General features: G+C 38.8%; 1 protein-coding gene across 3 annotated transcripts in view; it reads right to left on the reverse strand.

Moving 5' to 3' along the window:
* Positions 1-341: 341 nt before the first annotated feature.
* PARD6B (par-6 family cell polarity regulator beta) overlaps positions 342-22,660 on the reverse strand; it is a 28,025-nt gene continuing 5,706 nt past the window's right edge. Inside the window, exons 3-5 of one of the 3 annotated variants that reach the window (XM_080558082.1) lie at positions 4,266-15,753; positions 3,744-3,805; positions 342-1,292 (exon numbers count right to left, since the gene is read on the reverse strand). In XM_080558082.1, the coding sequence (XP_080414208.1) occupies positions 14,927-15,753 (827 nt within the window). In that variant the 3' untranslated portion in view covers positions 342-1,292; positions 3,744-3,805; positions 4,266-14,926. Of the gene's footprint in view, positions 1,293-3,593; positions 3,806-4,265; positions 15,754-22,660 lie in introns of all 3 variants that reach the window. The other 2 variants (XM_080558083.1, XM_080558084.1) reach the window with 2 other exon arrangements.

Genomic DNA, 22,660 nt, shown 5'->3' on the forward strand with positions numbered 1-22,660 from the left:
GTTCAGGGCTAGCACAAATGGCTTAAAGACATAGTCCAGAGCTGATTCCAGACTTACAGCATTGAAAAGGCTGTCCAATGGTAGCTATCGTGAATTGCATGACTACAAAGCAAGAGGAAATTCCACTAATTTAATAGGGATGCATTAAAGAAACATCCATGTAATGAAGTTGCATTAGCTGTACAGGCTACTGTCCTGCTCTGACTAAACGTGCAGACCCGCTTCAGGTCAGGTAGGTAGCTTGCTGACGTTACTAGCTAAATATGTTACTGCTAAATACCCACCATGAGCACCTTGCGTTCGTAATGTTCATAAAGATTCAAACAGTGGAATAGCATGTGTTTAAGGGCAGAAGCAAAGTTTATTGACACCACCAAGAATAAGATTAAGCTAATTCCAAACAGATTCACAGTCCTTAGTCTTTACTCTAAGAAGTGTTACACAGCCTGAAACATAACAGAAGACAACAATAATACAAAACAATAGAAAATAGATGCAAACAAACCTTAACACTATTTCTTCAAGGCATGCTACTACAAAAGCACAGTAGGCAGGAGTAGGCAGGAAAAAAAGGCCAAAATTATATGTCTAAAAAAAACTTGGCCACAAATAATTAGCAGTTTCTTATCAATTGCAAGAGAGGAAAACAACATTCTTATGGGCTCAGAACATTTACAAAACCTTCAGACATGGTTAAGAGGGACCTGCTGCAAATCACAGCGTAAGCAACACGTTTACAATTGTCTTTAATTAGGTACTTACTAAGCAGACCATACGAGCTCCTTGCAGGTGATTCTAGGAGTTATTGTATATTTATCACTAAGATCTGAAATAAAGCCCATTAAATACATTTCAAAGCTATGATGAAAACATGGGGTGCAAATCCTCCTTGATTAAGACAGCAATTTCACAATCACTTTAAAATTGTATAAGCTGACATTGAAGATAAAAATAGTCTATCGTCTTCCATCACTCACTTATGCCCCTAAAGTCAACACTTTCCATGCGAGAGGAGAAACATTCTCAGCAGAATGAATCAGAAACTATTCTGAGTTGAAAATTAACCATTAATTTCTTTGCCAAATCACGTTAGCTCAGATCAGTTTGTCAACTCAATTCATTACACAGCCACACTAAGGCTAGTACTGACAAAGAAAACAGGTAGTGAGGGGAGCAGTGACGTTTGATCTTTCAATAGCAGTGTTAACGTATCCCAAAACCTTAGCCAAAGGCACAACAGCACCACTTCCAGATGGCATTTTAACGTTCCCTTCTATCCACTGTTGATTCTCCTGTTTATTCATGGAAAGAAAACAAAAAATAATTAAAACCATGACTTCTTTTTGTAACTTAGAGGGGAAAAACATGCAGTCTAGCTTTGAGGTTAGCTTTTTTTTCAGACTTTCTTTTACGTATTATATACTGTACCCATAGTAAAATCTGTTCCTCACCACTTCCCTTTACACGCCTTTGTTCCTCAACAGCAATCTCTTCCCTCTCTATTCCAAGCCCTAGATAAGATAAACTTACGTAACTCCCCCCACTGCTACTTTCACTTCGCCTCAACCTGAGTATTATGCTCCTGTGCAACCTTGAAACTATTTATTTGCTTTGCCCCTGGATACATGTATTTATTTTTTTATTTCAAGATTGTTCCTTTATGCAAACATTTGGGTCAGGTATTGTGTACCATCAATCCTTCATTCCTGTGATACATGAATATAACATTGTAACTTACTCATTATAGAACATTTAAAAAAAAACAGCATTAAGTCTCTTCTACAAAGTTTTCCAAAAAAGCCTTCCACTTTCAGCCAAAACGTTAAGCTGCCTTTGTCAGAACTTGAAGTGCTCTCCTAGCATGTCATTAAGATGAAAAGGTAGGCACAGAAAACTAAAAATAGCCAAGCCAGAGAATCACACTGCTCTTTATAGCAACAAACTCAACCAGGAAGGTACATTTCACTATTGCTGAAAATTATCAGGTTCTTCAGTACGATGTCCTCCTATGCCAGCTCCAGAATACTGAAAAAACAATCAATGCATAAGAGGAAAACAAGAAGAGCAGAATGGCAAGTGCATTTCAGGAATAAAACTAGAAGTCTTTCATAATAATTTGCAGGATATCTTCATATCAGGCAGGATAATATGCCATGCAGCAGAGTCTTGGAAGCCTTCATTTAGCAAAATCTTCCACTGGACTCCACAAATACCTTATTTTGAATTCCATCATTATCATAGTTTTATTTGCTACAATTGTTACACAAAATTAAAAAATCATAATGAAAATCAGGAATTATATGCTAGAGGTAATTGCTAATTACAAAATAATAATAATAAAAAGCTAAACTACGGCAACTCTTTCTGTGAAAAGGAACCGACAGCCTTCATTGTGATTTCAGCAATACTGTTTGTGATACACAACAAAGCTGAGCTAGCAATACAAAGCCCACAGGAAGAGACACTTAAGAACATGCCACGAAAGCTATGATTAATCCCTGCGTAGGAAAATACCTTAATTATATCACTGCTCTGAACAAACTACCAATATGTGCAAGGATCAAGAAAGATCGGCACTAAAACGAGTGCTTAGTAACAGCAGAAAATGCCTGAAGGAAACAGAATGACTTGCAAGTAGCAAAGAGCACAAGTAGTTTCTGTATTCCCTGAACGAACTAACAGGCTTGGCACTCAGTTATAAAAACACACTATCTGCCATACAACTCTATACATGAAGCTTGTTTTTATTAATTGGCAGGTCTTCTTTATTTAACACCAGCTTGAGTGGTACTTGAAAAAAAACCAACAGAATCCAAACAGCTGACATGAACTAATACTTCAGTGAAACTTCTTCCCTACTAAGCAGTTCACTCTGCAATGTCATCTTAACCGAGCTGGGAAATTTGCTTTTGTAATTGTTAATAACATTAGCAGTACTTGTTTCCAGCCTACTATAGATGCCTGGACGACTACTGAAGTGAATCTGAATCCAGACGTAAGACAAAAGCTGTCAGTGGTTTAACCACATGAAAATTATGTGGATATCATAGAGTAAGCATTATATCACCTCCCTGAAAATACTGAACATAAAAAACAGAACAGTGATTCCAAAATTTGTATGTAACTGGTCTGTGTTATTGCAAAGCGCATATAGCCACATTTGGAAAGATGAAACTGATGGAGTGACGGTGTAAAGGCAGAGAAATATGGAAAATACTCAGCATAGTGAAACTGAGGAAAAATTTTCCCATTATTTTTTTTCCTGGAGACAAATATAAAACACACCAACACTTTACTGCCAGAGTGAAGGGAGAAAAAAAGCTGTTTTGAAGACAGTAATTTTAGTGTTTTTTCTCCTTACAAGAGAAAATTGTAAACTAATGTGCCCGAAGAGAATGTTAGTCACCTCACATCATCTCCAGACTCATGTGAGATAGGAGCTACCTGCAGGTCAGAAAGGGAGATACTTGAAAATGCTCTCAATTTTCTGTTTTCATGGATTTCCTCTCTTTTCTAGGGGAACATGACCTACCAAGTGCAATTCAGAACCTCTCTCTTTGCATTCAGGGATCTGAAATGCTCCCTGCCCTTACCAGCACGGTGAGAGTGCTGTGAGTGATCACCACTGTCACCATCCCGACGGAGCTATGCAGCTAGACTGTGTCCGAGAGGTGACCACACGCAACTAAGCTCCTCAAGCTAAGCATCCTTCCACTCCATCACAGCAGCGCTCTGATCCCGACCTTAGTCGCCAGAGGACTCGGTTTCCACAAAAAACAAATGATAGAGTAGCAGCCACATCCATCTGCATTCAAAAACAAACAAACAAAAAGCATGAAATCACTTATTCTGCTCTTCAGGAGCCCAGCTGCTGCTCAACTTGCCCCAGCACCGCATCCCTGACACAGGAGACCCCTGACGACTAGGCCCTCCTTTAGCAAAGGCTCCTTGTCTCAAAAAAAAAAAAACCCAACCAAAAACACACCAAAACCCTCCAAAGCCCCCAGCCAAACGGAGGAAGGCGCCGGAGCAGCAGCAGCAGCGAGCCGGCAGCCCCTCCGAGGGGAGGTCGGTGCCGATCCCCGCTGCCTGGAGGCGCCGCAGGAGCTCCCTCAGAGGGCAGCTGGGGCCGGACGAGCGGAGGTCGCCGAGCCGTGCCCGCGGGGAGCCCCGTGCCGAGCCGCCCCGCTCCCCCCTCACCTCAGCCCGGCACCGGGAGCCCCCCCGACCACCACCACCCCCAGCCCCCTCCTCCCCCTTCCTACCTCGCTTTCCTCAGCCCCCGCCTGGGGCTCCGGCGGTGCCCCCGGCCGCAGCATCGCCTCGCCGGGTCCCGGCCGAGCTGCCGGCGGCCCCCGCTCCGCCCCCGGCCGCCGCTCCGCCTCACGGCCCCCGGCGGGGCCTGCCCGCCGCCTCGCCTCCCCTCAGCGGGCCGCGCGCGCCACCCAGCGGCGGCGGGCGGGAGCGCGCAGCGGGGGCGCGCCGAGCGGGCGCGAGACGGGGGGGGTTGAGCAGCCGCCCACCGCCCCCCCGAGGGCTCTCTGAGGAGAGGGGGCCTCACGGCTGTTTAAAGGGGTTGGTTACAGCCGTGCCGCTTCAGTCACGGAACAGTGCTTCGTCAGACACAGCCATACGGAGCCGCGCAGCTTCCCCCTGCCACGCTTAAAAATCAAGTTTTTTTCTAGTGATTTGCTTCAACAAGCCCGCACTGCAGGCTAGAGGGGAGATCAGATAGTCAGAGATCAGGTGCCGGACTCAGTGCCACGTTTTGACTCACTTGGATATTAAAGGCTGCAGCTAGCAGCGCAGCTTTTAAGTGCTCGTAATCGCTCTGTGCCACGCACTTCCCTACGTGCAAATGAGAATTCAAACAGCCTGCAGCCCAGTTTCTGTGAGGCAGAGCAGAGCCCCGACCCCACACCCAAGCTGCCGAAACCTCCTGGCATCCTCCCCACAGACGGAGCTACAGGAGGCGTGCTGTGGAAGCTTCTGCAACCTTCCGGATTTTCCTGCGTTAGGCTCCTTTACAGTCCAATCTTAAACCAAAGCAGCATTTTAGACAAAGACAGATGATCAAGACGGCAGTTCGAACAGAGACAGAAAGGGCCATCTGTTCGTGGTACATTAGCTGTTCTTCCCGCCCTACCTGCTGACTAATGTGCCTCGAGGAGTGGTGCCTGGAGCGGGGAGAGTCTGCTTGCTCCCAGCTGCAAGGGGTCAGAAACTGCCTGCCCTTGAAAGGTGCTCGGGCCACACAGCCCCTATGGGGCGTTTATACTAGGGTCAAGGGGACTCTGTGGCAGCAGCGACAAAGCAGCATGCAGAATTTCACACTGATTGCTTAAGACATCTAATTGGAGTTCCATCTGCAGACAGCCACAGCCCAGGAAGAGGAAAATCTGTTAGACACTGTGGAGAGCAAACCTGAGCAAAGCTAGATAAAACGTCACCCACCTCCCTGAAGAAACTAGAGCACTAACCAGACACCAGAGCATTATTCTCATTGTGAATTACTATTAAAAATACTATATAAATACTAAATACTGTAAGAATACTATATAAAGCTACTTTTTAGTGCTTGCAGAGCCAAGTACTACAACAGGCCTGCACTGTCATCCACAGCTTTTCTTGGATTTGGGCAACACCATATTATTGCTGAATAATGGAAGAAATTTAAATTCACTTCAGCATTCATAAAGAAATGCCAAATTTATAGCCTGTGGTTTGCTGTGAAGATCAAAGAAATCAGGCTTAAAGAGGTACAAGAAGAAACAAAAAAGAGCTAACATTGCAGGGTTTCTCCCCAAGATCCTTTTTTTGAGTAGCAACAGCCCTGTTGATCTGAATCTACCCTATGTCATTCCTGACAATAGCACCAGACAGACCCTTTTATGCTTCAGTTGCGACTAAAAAGCACTTATCTGAAAAATCGTAAGGTATTTGCAAAACCTGATCTTCCACTGACCAGCACTGCATAGAGAGAAAACACATAGCATCTCTGGGCGTAAGTCTCCAAACACTCTTTGTTTCCTTTGTTTCAGTTGTGAACTCCCCAGGTCTGGGCAGACTTCTTGCTATGTATTTGCACTCCTTAACAACACAGTCCTGTTCTCTGCTCAGCCACTCCTTTACCATTTATGCTGTAGTCCCCAGGGGTCTGTACTGTGTATGTTTGAAAGGTGCACTAGATTAAACTCCAGTGAGATCTGGAAAGCATACTTGGGAAGCTTTAAGAGCAGAATGGAATAGTTCTGACTTCTGTTGTACATCACAGATTAACTGTTACAAAACTAAGTTATCTCAAATAGGAGAAAGCATGTGAAGAGGTATGTTTAGAACCACAGAGTCAGGGGAGTGTCAAGAAAAGACTTAACAAGATCTGCTAGACTAGAAATATTCCCATATTAGAAAAAGCCCACTGCTGCAGTTATGTAATAATACTGAACACGCATTTGTAGTAGGAAGCCTTTACAGGTAAAGTTCTGCTATACTGTTAACTGTTTTTACATCAGTTGCTTCCCTTACTGCACTTAGCAGTTCTGGATTTAAGTTTAAACACAGCAAGTCAATATTTATTTTAGATGCTTGGAAAAGCATACCACTAAATTAGATCCCTCCTGATTATTCTGTATAAACTATATCGTCCACATGAGCTTTAGCAGTGTCACTATTTACTGTAGAAGAAACCTCTCAAGAAAACAGTGCTAAAAAGAACAAGATTGACGATGCATTTCGGCTCTTTGACCAAATGGCTTCATGACCTTTGTCTTATCTATAAGATTGGGATAAATATTTTATATTCACTATCCTAACAAGTAATTTATCAGTATAAATACAGTCATAATACAGGAAAAGACACATGTTGAATTACTGATATTTTTTTCAAGCTACCAACTTTGCATGACAACTCAAAGAATCTTATTTTTTCTACATTATACAGATCCAACTAGTAACCACCTGAAATATTTTTGAAAGACAGTAAATAGCATTTCAATATTTAATAAAATGCCCAGATTGTCTTTTGCAAGTAGTTTTTGCATTTAATTTTATCCCATTTACTTTTAAGTTTGCAAAAAGATACCTACTTTTCTTGTTTTACAGAAAAAAAGAGTATGAAGGATGTTGTTAGATTTAAGCTACTACGATTTAAAATCTCTGAACTGAAGTTCCAACCTTTTATGTAACCTCATGTAGCATTCAGAAAGTTACACTAATCTGTTTATATATTCAGTGCTTTCTCCTCAGCATAAAGCTTCCAAATCCTTTGCATCTTCCAACAGAAAGACAGGAGCTCCACTTTTTTTTTTTTTTTTTTTAACTGGGTCTGCAATATCCAGAATAATAGCAAAGAAACAAAAGAAAAAATGGAAAAAAATGGAAGTCACTGAAAAATCCAGTGTCTCACAACAGGAATACCCTTCTTGTCCATAGAGGTAACGCTGTTACAGCCATGAGTCTAAAGCAAGAGGCAGGGCTTGCAAGTAAAGATAGTATCTCTTATATTAAGCTATCAGTCTAATAATAGAAAAAAATTTAGCTATTGCAAAGTTAAGTATTCCTCTCTGCGGTATGTTGGGGCATCTGTATTCTCTATTAGCATCTCTTATTTGCTTTCTGCTGTTTCATCTTCTCTCCATTTTGTCTTGCAGCTGTGAAAAACTAGGCTGCTTATTTTAAGAACTTCTTTAGGCATGCCAGATTATGAGACAGATTCATCCGTTTTAGCCACACCAATAAGATTTTTTTTATTCAAGTACGAACCCCCGGACTGGATGACGTCCCTACCCTCACTAGCTCCTGTCATATCATCTATTCTCATCTGTCCCTCGAACTCTATTCCACATTTCTGAGCACTGCCAACGCATCTGTGACTATAAAAAAAGGAAAATATTCTTATCAGTAACTGGGTATTACACCAGGTGCTCAAAGAAAGCATTCTGAAAAAACTCATTGCACTACAGAGGAAGAACCATGTTCTCGTCTAGAAAGGAAACGTGGGTGGCAATAAATATGCTCTTAAATACTTTCTTAAATGTAACACAGAGCCCAGCATAAATCTCTCACACTGATGAAATGCAAGGTATTTCCTTATACTTTCAGGTAATAAAGTAGTAGTTCAAGTGGAAAGAAATGTTAATTGGAAGAACAGGAAATTATATCTTATTAGCAACACTTCTAAATGGCTGTAACGAGAAATGCTGGTAAAATAGCAAAGTACTTCCTCAAGTCACTTCATGCTTCATATTTCCAAAGCACTTTTAAAATCAAGAATACTACACTAAGTCCTTGGAGAGGCATTTACCTCCTATTTGACAAGGAAAGTACACAACTGATCTATCATAGCTGCACAAGGAGTCTGAATTCTTAAGTCTTGGCTATGATCTCACCTCTCCAAGAACCAGCTGTAACATTTCTTGCATACTTCTACAGCATCCAAGAACAATACTGTTACCATCCAACGCATATTTTTCTGCATGTTAGTATTGGAAGCTGTTTACGAAGCTACCTTAAAGCTTATGATTCATCTCCAGCATGACCACATACAACAACCATGTTCACCAGAAATAATTCTGTCAAGTCTAAAACTTGAGTTTTAGCCACAGCTAATCTCAAAGTAACAAGAAAACTTCAAAAGGGGTATTATTTAGCACTAATCTCAATCTTTCTCCTGTATTTATACCATGTGTATCAATTTATTGCTTTTGAAAATCCAAGCAAGTCTATCTGCAACCACACGTTAATTTTGAATTTCATAAAATAACTGAAGTTTTAACACCTCATTAAGAGCTTAAAACCTTGAGAAAAGTTAAATGCTGTTGGTATTTAAAGGACAGACTGGGTAGGAAATGATCTTGAGAGTTTAGAACAAAGTATTTCTCCTTTGGCTTGAGAGTTAAGATAAGAACCTCACCTTCTGTATAAGGTAAGAAGATTAACGCCACTTGCAGGTAAAATATTTGCACCAATAAACTCACAAAATAGAGTAAATGTTTGACTGACATAGTGGCTATAACTTGTTTCTTTTACTTTTTGCTTACGTACAACCTGGGTACAAGTGCAGAGATGAAGTCCCAGTTTAAGACCCACTTTGTGACAAATGCTGACACTTTTTCTTGGTTGAATTTTATGGGCGAGTGTGAGGAGACCTGTCTCCAGTTTTGTTTTCTCATATTTAGGGCAGAATGCATTCACATCTCTGATCGTGCACTGAGTGAAGACTTTTTTGGGCAGCTAATGGCTAGATAGACTGACTGCTGTCACGGAAAGCAAACTTGTCATCTTGCAAAGTAGTTTTTCCTCAAATATTGTTCTCACATTTTATTGCATGATATTTTACAGTTACAGTTCTTCCTCAAGGAGGCAGCAGCAGGAAAAGTTAGTCTTCCTTTTACAATTAGTTTATGAAAACAACCTGTAGGGATTGCAGTGATTTGTAGAAATAGCATTGCTCATTTGTACAAGTATACATTTCGTTCTCATTTGTTTTAAGTGTCCCTAATTAGCTTCTGCACTGTGCCTCCCCTACAGATTCAGTCCAGGTCAATATTAACATTAGTCCAGCCTTCTCGTCTAACTTAAAAAGGTCTTATCAAGCTTTATATCCTCATGGATACATACCTCCTATGCATTCCTGCAGACACATCCCTTAGTCTTTGCTGCTGCAATATCCTCATGCCATTGACTCTTGGTGAATTTTACTGAAGACAAATTCTCTCAGACATGGAAGCTTACTGGATGGCACAGAAGCACTAATGGATATTAATGGTCTAGCCACAGAATCTGTACCCTTGCTGGAAAGCGCACTTCCTACCTCTGTAAAAGTAGTACCTGCATTTAACATCAGTTGTGAGCCAAAGAGCATTGTAGGAAGTACATTTGCAGAGAGCGTAAGTCAACACCAGACTTATTCTGTGAAAGCACACCTTATGTTGAGAGTATATGAAACAATTTCATATATTTTTGACCTCTAGGGAGGAAAAAATTCACTATGAATCAAGTAACTCAAAGATACTAAGATGTGGAAATCGTGTTTCATTGCACTTTTTCAATCTACCTGATGGTATTTTATTTCCTCATACAAAACTATTTACACACTGGTGTATTGCCTTTTGAATTATATCATTTTTCAGGATGACCAGTCCCCTACTACTCAATTCTGTTACACAGAAAGAAAATCCCAAAGTGCAAATACCACACCAGAATTTTCATACAGGATGAATTTTTAAATCTGACACTGTTTCAAGAACATCCTGCTAACTTCAGCATTCCTTTAAGGGGCGAGCTGTCAGGTTCTGTACAAGGAAGTTTCATCCAGACAAAAGGCATTCAAAATCAAATGCACGATAAAGTAACTAGGTTCTTTCAGCAGCATATCACTATTAAGATACAGTAGTATTGTTTGCAGACTCTGTCACCTCCCATGGCTACCTCATAGGCAAGTATGTCCAGTACTCTTCATACAACTGAAGCTACAGTCATGCACGTATAAAGGAAGGTACAGGATAGAAGTCATACGGTTGGGCCTGAGACCAGCAGGCACAAAAGCTTTACACAAAAGGGCTAAAGAAACTCAAGTGTTTTGTCGCTAGGTAAATGTTTACAAGGGCTGCCAATGCATTAGATATGGGAGAAAATATTTGTAAGTGGATTGACTACAAGTTAAAAAACTGTAAAACAGTTATACTTACATTAACAGTGAAAGCCTCCAAATCGCCAGCAGCAAATGGTGAAGGAGGATGAAGAACATTCTCCCAGTTTCACGTCCTAAACTTTACCACAAGCAGTCTTCAGGCAAGTGATACAATGCAAGATCGATTATTTGCAGCTACTGTAGGAATGAGCACATCACAGGTCAGACAACAGGACTGAAGGACAAGTTTCTTGAACTCCTGCATGCTTTCCACATGTACAGATTTGCTTCAGGGGAAGGGAGGAAGGAGCAGAGGAAGCAAACATTTACGACCACTATGAAAACAGAATCCATTTAGCTGCCCAAGAGAAAACTGAAGCCCATCTAGATTCACACTTCAGAATAAGCAAAAGATGCATTCTTCCTCATTTTTACCTGTCTAAAAGTAATTGAGAAAAAAATATTTCATTTCTATATCCGTTTATTATTCCAGTCTGTAAAAATATAAGACTAATATACAACTACTACAGCTAGCTTGATTTCATAAAATCAGTCTTCATTCAGTGAGATACCAATGTACATTATACATTGAAGTTGTAAGAAAAATACTGATATTTGACATTTTAAACAAGTTCATTCATGTAAAAATCACATTGCAAGGAAAATTTAATTAGAAAATACATAATATTCACAAAAATACACGTTAAAGACAGCTTGTGAGAACATTGTCCTAAATTTAATTCAGCTGTGGTAAAACATATGATTCACAGTTAGGCTCGACTTATCCAGTACCTTAGCAGAACTTCAAAGTAAATGCATCTTAATTCTATGAAGAATTTATTCTTTCCTATTAAGGTGCACTTAAACCTCCCAGTCGCAAGAAAGGAACAACTTCCCCCATGCATGTACACGACATATAACACTACTCAAAGGAATTTTAGTTTTCCACTCCATTTTTGAAATAATTTGGATATTTATAAATTAATTTATAAAATCTGGATTGAAAATACAGTTTACATATATATGATGCAGCAATACACAAAGATTAACATTAATAGCAGCTTAATATTGTCAATCATGCATAGCAACCTCACTATCACTTCTGGATTTCTTTTTTTATATAGCTAAAGATAAAAATCTGTATAAAAACAGTCAAGTCTTTTAGCATTTTCTTCCAAGGAGAAAATTGTAAAGATGTTAAAAATTTAGGAGGTAGTGAATGAAAGGCTAGCGATATCAGCATATTTTCAAAACCCTATACTGAGCCCCAGTACCATTTATATATAAAATTTAGCCATTCATAATCAACCGTTGATCATCCTGAAGTAACAATTTAAAAGTATTTCATCATAGTATATGCATTAGTAAGATATGGAAGAACTTTAGAAGTTTCATGGTCACTGCAGCATTAAGCGATTATATGCTGTGCAGTCTGTCATTGTAACTGTAAATACACTAAAAATTTAAGGTTTAATTTTTAATTTTTTAATCAAGTCCCAAATGCTTAGTTTTACTACATATGTTACAGAATTTCTGTAAAACAGAACATTACTTGTTAAAAAATATATTATCGCATGTATTTAGATCAATCAGTTTGCAGGAAAGGTCCTAAGAGATGAATCCTCATGCAATTCATAGTGGGACCCTAGTTAAATTTCTGCAAGTCCTTAATACTGGCATATATATCCAAAATATTCATGCATCTGTTAAAAGCACAAATTCGGTAACACAAGAGTTTGGTAGCACACTCACTTTGGGTGTTTGTACTTGAGCAACGACTTGCCTTGTAACATTAGCAGTCTCAGACTCAACCCTCCTGTGTAAGCTCACCTTGCACCTAAGCTGCAAAATACTAAAGTACCACAGTAGACCCAGAATATACTTCCACCAAATGAAAACATTACATCTGTATTAAGTGCACTACCAGTTCATCTTCTGTATCTGTGGACCTCATTCATTTCTCATCCACATGCCTTTGTTCCTTCGATAATTCACAATACATTCAAGTAAACAAAAGGCACAGAAGTGCAAACTAGCATAATAAATGAAAGTCACCGTCGGCTGATGATTTCATACAGGAAAGTCTTTTGATAAAGGAAAAAAAGATATCTTAAAGTAAACAATCTTCCTTCAATAAAGGAAGTGTAGAGCAGCACTGACAGAAAATATGCATATATAAAATTTACACATTGCAGAACGATTTATTTTTCTCATTTCACTCTAAGAGGATGTAGTAACTTCATTTTAATAATCAGCAATATAAGTAAAACTCTTAAATTCTTGGTCTTGTGGGAAAACATTCCAGGGCCTCTCCACATGCATACTAAGGAAGCCATAAATCAACCCAACAAAACAACCCTAACCTGCATTTGCAATGCGTGCCATTGTCTGTTATGCCAACTCTCCATAAATCAAAAGAGGCATTAACAAAGCCTTCCTTGACATCTATGAAACTCGAACTCCAATGTTACTGAAGGCTTGAAAATACTTAAGATTATTAATTTAAAATTAAACATCACTAATACCTGTAGCAATTTTGTTTGTATAATTACAAAGAGCTTAAACAAATGGAGTTTTACCCTCTGATGTGCTATGAAGTCTTTTACAGATGCCTTAGCATTACTCTCATGTTAGTAGAGTTACCAGAGGTAGATGTTTCCCCAAGATAGACTAGGGAAAAAGAACAGGATTAGTCTCCTTTCCTGCTCATTATGTCTCCCCACAGGGCAGAACATGCTTCCAAAAACCTGAAGTACTGGCTCTGGTAAGCACAGTACAAGAACTGGTCACATCCTACCTCTCTCAGAGGTTGGCCTAGACTGCTGGATCCCTGCTGAGAAGCTCCATGCATCCTTCTCCTCAACCCTATTTGTTCCTATCTCATTTTCCTGTGACAACTTATGTTCCCAACATAGGGTCAGGTAGGGAACAGTGCCAAGTGGTGAAATAGGAGATCCCAAATGGGTAGAAAGTATAATAGAAACCTTTCCTTACAATTGTCCTAGTAAATTTGCAGCTGATTACGTGCATGCTTGCTTGTACATTTGCAGTATCAGGACTTGTCACCAGTATTTTTCTTTACATATAGCAACTTTGTAAGATTCAAAACACCCAATTAGTGGTGCACAGGAAGATCAGTATCTACGGTTAAGTTCATCAGAACAAACAGTTTTCATTACACACAGGTCAAGTTCTATTAAAGCCTCATCCTGACTTCAATCTGCCTTTTTTTTTTTAATCCAGGAATTTAAGTCAATTTAAGCTGCTCTGAATCATTTAGGTTTGAAAAAAGTGACTTTTCACATAGATTAGATTCACTACAACAAACTTTTGCTAGTAGAAATCTTTACAGCTTCTACTAGGACTGATTTTTAACATAAATTACATAGTATGTTATTTCCATATGATTTTGTTTACATCTCATTTCTTTAAAACTTACTGGGATTAGCAACTAAATCCAATGATATCCTTAAATATTGCAAACTAAAATGAGAACAGGTCTTTGAGATACAGAAGTATTAAGACTTTCACATTTGAGTTCAAAAATTGTAGTGTCATTAAAAGTAAGTTAACGTGGCCATAAAAGGCAAATTAAGAACAGTAAAGGTGCCTGACTAATGAGCCTGTGGTTGCACATTCACTTACGAAGGGACACAACTTCAGAAGCCCCCACCTCCAAGCCCTGATTGCTGTCAGGGTGCTGACCCCTGTCACCTACCACTATCGCTCAATGAATCAGGGAGTTCGACCAAGCAAGAATCTCTTCCCACCCCACCTCCTGGTTATTTTTCTGTTTCCTTGTACGCAGAGCCACACAAACAGCTCTACCACCGAAACAGCAGACCAGAACAGGAATGAAGTGGCTAAAGCAGCACCACCGTACGTAAGCAGCACTTCAGTTGAACATGAAACCACAGCACATTAGATAATCGACCTCAAACAATAATAGAAGTTTGCTTCTATAGAACCAGTAGTATTTCACATAAAAAAAATAATCAAGTACCTTTAAAAGAAAGCTCACAGCCATCTCTTAGCTATCCTTCATTTTCAGTTTAAATTTTCCTCATCCAATTTCAGTCAGTTATCAACTAACTTTGTGAAGTATTTACATGGAAGTGCAGAATTAACTGAAGTTAGTCAACTTACATCATTTTGAATGTCTCATATTTACTTTTTTTCTCCTTTTAATCTAACTGCAGTGCTCAGTAGATGGAGAGGTATAAAACATATTACATATTAAACCAAATCAAAACATGTATGGCATCCTTGCTAAGTACAAAGTACACCAATGTAATTTCATAGCGTTATTATAGTTCCATCTTCTAATGATTTATGATCTGGATCTTGTACTTCATATTCCATGCTAATGCTGCCTGCTGAATGATTCAAGTTCATCTCGCTGGAAGGAAGGAAGCCGTTTTGTGTTGACTCATGAAGGAGTTCAATTTGCGTCAACGATTCTATGCTTTCGTTAGTAGGTGCAGCTTTTGGAATCTGCTGTGGCTCACCGCTGTCTTCAATAACAATGTCCTCTTCATCGCTTTCTTCTTCTCCTTGCAAGAAATTTGCTAAAATATTTGGTGTGCTACTTGGAAGGCTAGATTCAGTAGACTGACCAGAGCTGCCAGAAGTCCGACTGTTCCTCACAACGTTATTTCTCTGGTTTGCTGGTCTTACTGTAATGATCAAATTACGGCTGTTTGCAATCATCATGTCTGTAACCTGATCAAGGCTTTTTCCTGAAACTTCTATTCCATTCACCTCCAGCACTTCATCATTGACAGCCAGCAAGCCTGTGCTTTGAGCCAGACCTCCAGGGACAAGCCTGGATATGAAAATCCCCGGAACTTTCTCTAATCCATGGGGCGTTACTCTGACACTAGAGCCATCTCGTATATAGAATCCCAGGGGTTTGTCAGTTCCATACTTGTAAAGCCGTACCCTGCGATGGGTTTCTGGAAGAATATCTACGTCTATAATAGAAGACACCGGTCTGAAGTCTTGGGGCATGCTAATGACAATGTGTGGTTTCTTCTTGTGATTATCCGGACGTAACACATTCGATAAGACATTTTTCTTCCTTGTCATAGTATCGGTACCAAAGGCACTGTAGTCTGCATCTTCTGTAAGACATAGCACATGGATGATTAGATCACTTTATATGTGGTCCATATAGCATTGCTATCATGTTTTAGGTTAACAGAATGAAATGCCCACTCTAGAACGTTTCTGGCGTGCTGCTATAGTAGAAACATCTCTCTATACTTGAAACAAAAACTTTAACGTTACGGGATTCATCAAGATTTGTAATGGTTTCTGTTTCCTACTACCAAAGGAAAAACAGTACCCAAAAAATTTAAAGCAAGTCAACAGCAGTAGAGACAAAGAATTATATTCTAGCTGCTTGAGGAAGGTTAGAATGGAAAGAATGAGTACATTCCTAGAAACGCTTTAATTTTATTCAGAGTAATTCCACTTGCTAGTTTTTGCTCCTCAAGTTTCAGATCATTGGAAAAGAAAGAATGAAAAAGGGAAAGCAGCCAGTGTGCCTATTATTGCCTAGCTCCTGGAAGCTGGCCAAGTGACCTGGATTCAAACTCCAGAAAGCTTATTCCATTCTGCGCTCCTTTCCCTGCCCCCCTACACAACGTAGGTAAAATGGCTGCGGAGCAGAAACAAAGAGACCTTACACACACGTATTTCAAGCAAGATTGTTCATACAACCAATGCTGCCACGATTTGGTACAGAAGTGTACAAACGGCTTAGATTTTTATTTTTTTTATTTTAAAAACACATGCAAGTCAAATATCTCTAATAGGAAAAAATAGGTTTTGCAGAAATAATTCTGATGTCCAAAATGCCTATGTGCCAAAGGAAGCTTCCATTAAGTATACTCCAAAAATAATGAACTGAAATGCATTCAGATCCAAATTCCCTTGGATCTACACTGGTATTGCTGTGATGTTGCATAGGCTTTTCTGCAGTGGATTAAAATCAAGCAGAAGTAGTTTGCACTAACCCTGGGACTCAGAATGGAATATTTCTTTGTAACATCACATTATGATGCCATCAGTACAGCCACGGAAATAAAAGAATAGCTTTACATTTTAATATGTGAATTGAAATAACTATGGGAATGCTATCCTAGTGTGAAATTTCAGGAGAACTGTTCAATTGTTGATGAAGTACAGCACGAGTCTGTAAACCAGAAGACTTTCCCCCCCCCATACTAAGATGAAGATACATGTGCATGTACCAGCTGCACTTGGACTTTTACTTCAGATGGCTTAACCAAAAAAGAACAGAGGAAGTAGTTCCAAAGCAATAATCTAATACTATTCCAACTTGCAATACTAACCCTTTCCTTCCCCCTGACATCAAGGCTACTGAAAATGAGGGTTGTTTTTTTTTGAAAATGTGATTCATCTAAGACAATCGTGGACTTAGAATTCTAAAATACAGAATTCAAAAGAAAAAACAATTTAAGTTAGCCCACCAATAAAGTGGTTATAAACTCATTTTGTGTGTATAGAAGAGTAGTAGTTCATCAACTGTTTAAAGAATGCCCTGAAGAGGGCCTAAATTATATATGAAAATTTTTAGTTTAAGAAACAAGTCACATCTGAATATGCAAAGCTGTCTACTAAAGACTGAACATCTTCTGTATCAAACTAAAGTTTACAGATAAAGTTGTTTAACACAAACAGGAGCAACTGCTGAAGAAGTTTCTGCTCCGTTAGTCTCAGGAGTCACTTCTGAGTATATCTCAGCTACTTTCAGATGACACGGATGCCTCACATAGTAATTTTTACTTCTGTTCTTCCTTACATTTGACCATCTTGTCATCCACACCACTGCTTCTGTAAAAACTGCTAAATGAAGAAAGGCAATACTAAGACTGTTCCACGTGTTAATTTACTACAGACAGCCCACGATGCTCTTACTTCACACGTACAAGTATATGTTGGCTTCTCTCCCACTTCACACACTCAGCTTCTGTGAAATCTGTTTCCCTGCCTTAGGATCTGCACATGTAATAACAAAGCTAATCAAGAGTCTCACAAGGAAGAATAAGAAGGTAAAAGCAAATAGAAGAATCTACCTGCACCAGCTACACTTGAGCATGTTAAATTAGATGACTGTGAATACAAGAAATAAATTTTAGTTTATTTGGGAACCCAAAAGGTTCTCTCAGGAAAGCATGGAATTACTGCTGTTCTTCAGCAGAATATTTCAGTAGAAAACAAGTATTAAAAAAGACTAAATTAAAATAATAATGGATCTAACACCAAGCAAGAAGACTTTAGGAATAGCTTAAAACTTGTTCTTCATATGCTTGAGAGTGTTAAGTCAGTTTTTGTTGGAAGAGAGGCTCTGTTTAAAACAACCAAACACACAAAAACAAACTCACAAACCAAAGCATGTAACAGGTGGACTATGTCTGAAGTGTAAAACACTTCTCCAAATGCAAACTTCCCATTTCCTGTGTAAAATGCATTTTGGAATATCTGACTGAAGGTCAGCCATTAAAAATCCTGCACTCCATAGCTGAAAACTAATACGTTGATTTTCTTCAGACAATGTAGAGCAATTCTTTTAATCTTTGCTTTAAATTTATGATCAAAGTAAAAAGTATGAGTAGAAGCTTTGTCCTTATCTACTGACAACCCATCAAACCAGTTTCAAGTTAGACATCTGCTCATTACATTGTGAGGATTTTTGCAATTCAATGAGTTGCAATAGCTTTACTTTATTTGGAACTACAGCTGCTTACAAAACAAGGGCAATTGTGAAATAACATTAGACAGAAGGGTTTTGCTTTAAAGATCTTTTAGTGTTAAATACAGAGTAATGCAAAAGTACAGAAAGGAAGTGATAATACAGGTAAAGATCATCAGACAAACAATAGATAATGGTGACCTGAATATCAGAATTCAGTAACAACGTTAATGAGTGCAAAGGTTAATTTTTAGGTCACGATTTCTCCTTCCCCCACCAGCAGCCTGTATGCATTGTAGTGATTTCAAAAACTATGTAAAAACTTCCGTGCAGTCCATGATTAAGTACTACGATTTTTGATGCTCTAAAGCTCTGGTTTTAATGCTGCACGAGCAGTGGCAAATTCAGCAAGACTAGTGAAAAAATATTCCAAGTACCAGAGAGACATTGCATGGACAAGACACGTTGTTTTGCCTCATTTCAAAAGCTTTGCTTCTTTTTGGTTTGCATTGACACAGATTTCTAAATATCTAGTGCTGCATTACTCCAAAATAACTATTTCTTTTGGAAGTTCTCCATAAAGCCATTGATTAAGTTGGATACGTTTTGATTGATTAGTTCCATATTGCTCAGACCTTAGGCCATACTTTTTTATTAGAGTAAGCTCATCAAAAAAAGAAAAATTGTACATGCAAAACATTTTGGGTTAGAGCATAAAGTGCTGATGAAAGCAACACTAGTATGTAGGTACCAATTAATACTGGTACCAGCGAAGCACTAGGTTTCTACTGGCTTTAGTACAGGCATTGCTTTGGAAATAGTATCAAAACATCATAGGTATTGATTTTCTTACAACTCCTCTTCCATATCAAGTCTTGCAACACTAAAAGGTGTTCACTTTGTTTTTCCTCCTTCAATTCGAAGAGTACACATTCAGACACTCATCAAAGATTCAAAGTACATGGCGATTTTATACATCGGAAACGACAGAGCATGTACTGTATCAAAGTTCCCAGCTTCCCGCAGCGGGCTGGTAAAGCTCCTCCAGCTTCATGGCAGGCCACATACCGTGATCCCCCTCCTGCCGCTGCCAGGCCGACACGGTAGGTTTGGAATGTGCTAGCTATACAAACACACAGGCATTGCGTGCATCCCAGAAGATTTACTGGCTCTTGCAAGTGATCACAGTCAGTTTCTGTGCTCTACCCAACAGTTAGCTCTAGAACCATTCACATGGCTTTTCACAGCTTCCTTCCCTGGCCAGGACAATTTTGGAGCACATAAAAGTCATCAGCTGGTGTGGCTTTCCATGACTATCAGCTGATAAGGCCTAACATTTTTGTCCAAACCAAGTCTCTCATATTTGAAAATCATGAAGTGTAGCAGCAAAAGGACTAGCTTTGAAAGAAATCTTATGTAAGTATATCTGTAAGAACTAACATCAGAGACTCAAAAGCGCTTTTGAAACTAAGAACAGAAATGTATTTATTGGAAGAGATACGATCTTCTAAAGGCTGTTACGGGACAAACACACTATCAGAAATCTTAACACTGAGCTGGTACTTTTGCTTTGAGACATCCTTCAAGTTAAATGGCACTTTGCTGAAGTGAAATAGCATCCCAAAATTGCAAGCTATGTACATCAAAACATTTAAGAAACTGTAAAGCAGAGGGTTCTTGTTTTTTTTGCATCGCAACTAGACTTAACAGTCTGGTGATTCAAAACTACTACAAACCTTAGGATACACAGTTAAAATTGCATAATTTGGAGGGAGGGCGGGGGGGGGATAGTGAAAGGTTGATGAAGAAAACTCATCTCTCCATATCTCATCCAAACAGCATGACTTTAACTTCTCCACTGCTAAACAACTTCTCTAAAGCAATATTCTCAAGTACAAAGGCATCTTTGTTCTGGCACCTAGCTAATCAGTTTAAAGCTGCAGTGAAAACTATTTCGGCATAAAGCCAAAGGACAAGGTGTTAACTACAGATAATGTTAAGAAGAACGTCCACATAGCATAGGAGTGATTTTTTTGTTAGCTTGAAACTCAAGGTGGCACCAATCTGTATATGCTTACTACATGAAATTTAAAACAACCAGCAAGTGCCAAATCTGGTTTCAATTTAACATAGTTCGAGACATATTTACAGTGTTTTTCTGATTGGCTTGCAAGCCAATGCAAATGTAATTCTTGAGGGGTAACTTTACATAAACCCCAAATCCTTACTACACTGGAGTATGAATGCAGTTTACCATTTTTAAGTAAGGTCTAACAAATCATGTCTGATCTAGTGACAAGTTATAACAAACCAGTATTTTCAGGAAAAGGACACGATACAGCTGGGATCTTCCCCACTGTTCTTTAAAAAGCCAATTTGTCTTTTCACCAAAATAAAGCTTTCTCACAGCAAAAAAGTCTACTTCAAGAAGTAGAAGTGAATTAACTAAAGAACCTACTTTTTACTCTATAAATCAATGTACAGTGAAGAACTGATATTGTAATTTACTATTCTTACAAGTGAGTTTTATGGATGTTAGTGAAATACATAGTCTGAGTTATTGTCTATATTATTTATCTATTCATAATGCAAAATCCCCCAAGTCAAATTGCCCTTTAGTGCCTGTGGGGACTGTCTCCCCTCCATGACTTTATCTCCAGTAAGATTTTTCTCACAGACAGATCGACTCCCATGCATCTGGATTTAATCATGATACATCAGTCTAACATTTAAATTCCAGATGTCAACAGTACCTGTTAATCTCTTAAACTGCTGAATAAAACTCCAGTAGGCAACTATCTTCTGCAAACAGATAGCCATTCTGAATTTGTGCAATATCAAGCTCTAATTTAGACCTAACACTGAAAAATAAGTATTTTACAGAAATATACTTATGGTTAGAAAAATTTGAGAGGGTGAATAATTTCATTAGAGGATCTCCAGGTTTCTTTCCACATTAACTAGCGTACACATGCTTAGGACAGACAGCTTTCCAGTTTTCCTAAATTAGGAGTCAGAAGTGATTAGACAAAAGTATGCTTACTCTGACATGACAAAATTTCTAGGTTAGACTTGCATTACCACAATTGTTGCATAGTAGCATTGCAAAAGCACCCTGTTGCTCTCACTTCAACCCCTTAAAGTGTTCTTTGGATGCAGACTAACGCTATTTATCCTGGATTTTATTGTAGTCTGCATGTATCTTACACTAGCTTTCAAAAAATAATGCATTTTTCTAGACCAGTAAAATAATGTAATAAAATTTTTGTATCTTAATACAACACAAACTTTCCCCCCCACACTGCTGCCACCTTCCCCAGTGGCTTTTTGCCAAAGACCTTAAATTCCCAACTATTCTTGCTGGGCATACAAAAAGAGGACAGTTTTTCAATAGAAAGCCCATAGGGAACCCTTCAGCTGATTTTATATAGTATATGAAAAACCACGACAAGAAGAAAACAAACTTGAATTGTTTATCGCTGTAGTTTCAGAACAGCACAGATCAGAGCAGCCCCACTAATAGGAAGTGTTTGTTCAAGCATTTGATTCTCAGATTTAGACGTACAGTCAATAAAGAGCCGTGCAGTCAGATGAATTAATCACACCTTAACAGTAAGACTGCTGCACATGTACCTCAAACTCATGCAGTTCAGCATTAGTTACATAACTTATCAGAAATAAAACACTGAACCAAATTATTTCCACATTCTCCATCATATAGACCCCTGTTCTGCAAGACAATGATGTTAAACCTCCATTTAATCAAGAGAAGTGATCAAAGTGGTCACAAATAACTCAGAACAAAGTACAGCGCTGGAAGTACTGGACTCACCAGGTTCTTTATTTCCATAAACTCTACAGCCAGAAGGCTAGTGCCAAAGGGAAGGTGATGACAGCTACTACTTTCTATATAGCTTTTCTTGCCAATCAATTCCTGTCATGATAAACTTATGTGGGTTAATCTTATTTCAAGTTCTGTGCATTATATCAATTCTATTCTCAGTTTCTTGCAGAATTGTAAGAAATAATCCATCATTCTTTAAAGATGCAAAGAATGAAGTGTTAAAGATGCTATCCTAGTAAGAATCGGCATTAAGAGTTTAACGCTAGTAACAATTTAAAAACATATGGTGTTAAAATGTAACCTCAATAATCCCAGTCTGACAAAGTAGCTTATCTGTTTTCGTCATATGGCTACTGTAAGAGATTAAATGGAATCATAGACCTCTTCTACATCACCATTCTATTAAAGCAAATAGTTTGTCCCCTTGGCAATTCAGGGATGAAAGCATATAGTCCTTGCTATACTA

The sequence above is a fragment of the Anser brachyrhynchus genome (genome assembly GCF_964034855.1).
Source record: "Anser brachyrhynchus genome assembly, chromosome: 16".
NCBI classification, from domain to species: Eukaryota; Metazoa; Chordata; class Aves; order Anseriformes; family Anatidae; genus Anser; species Anser brachyrhynchus.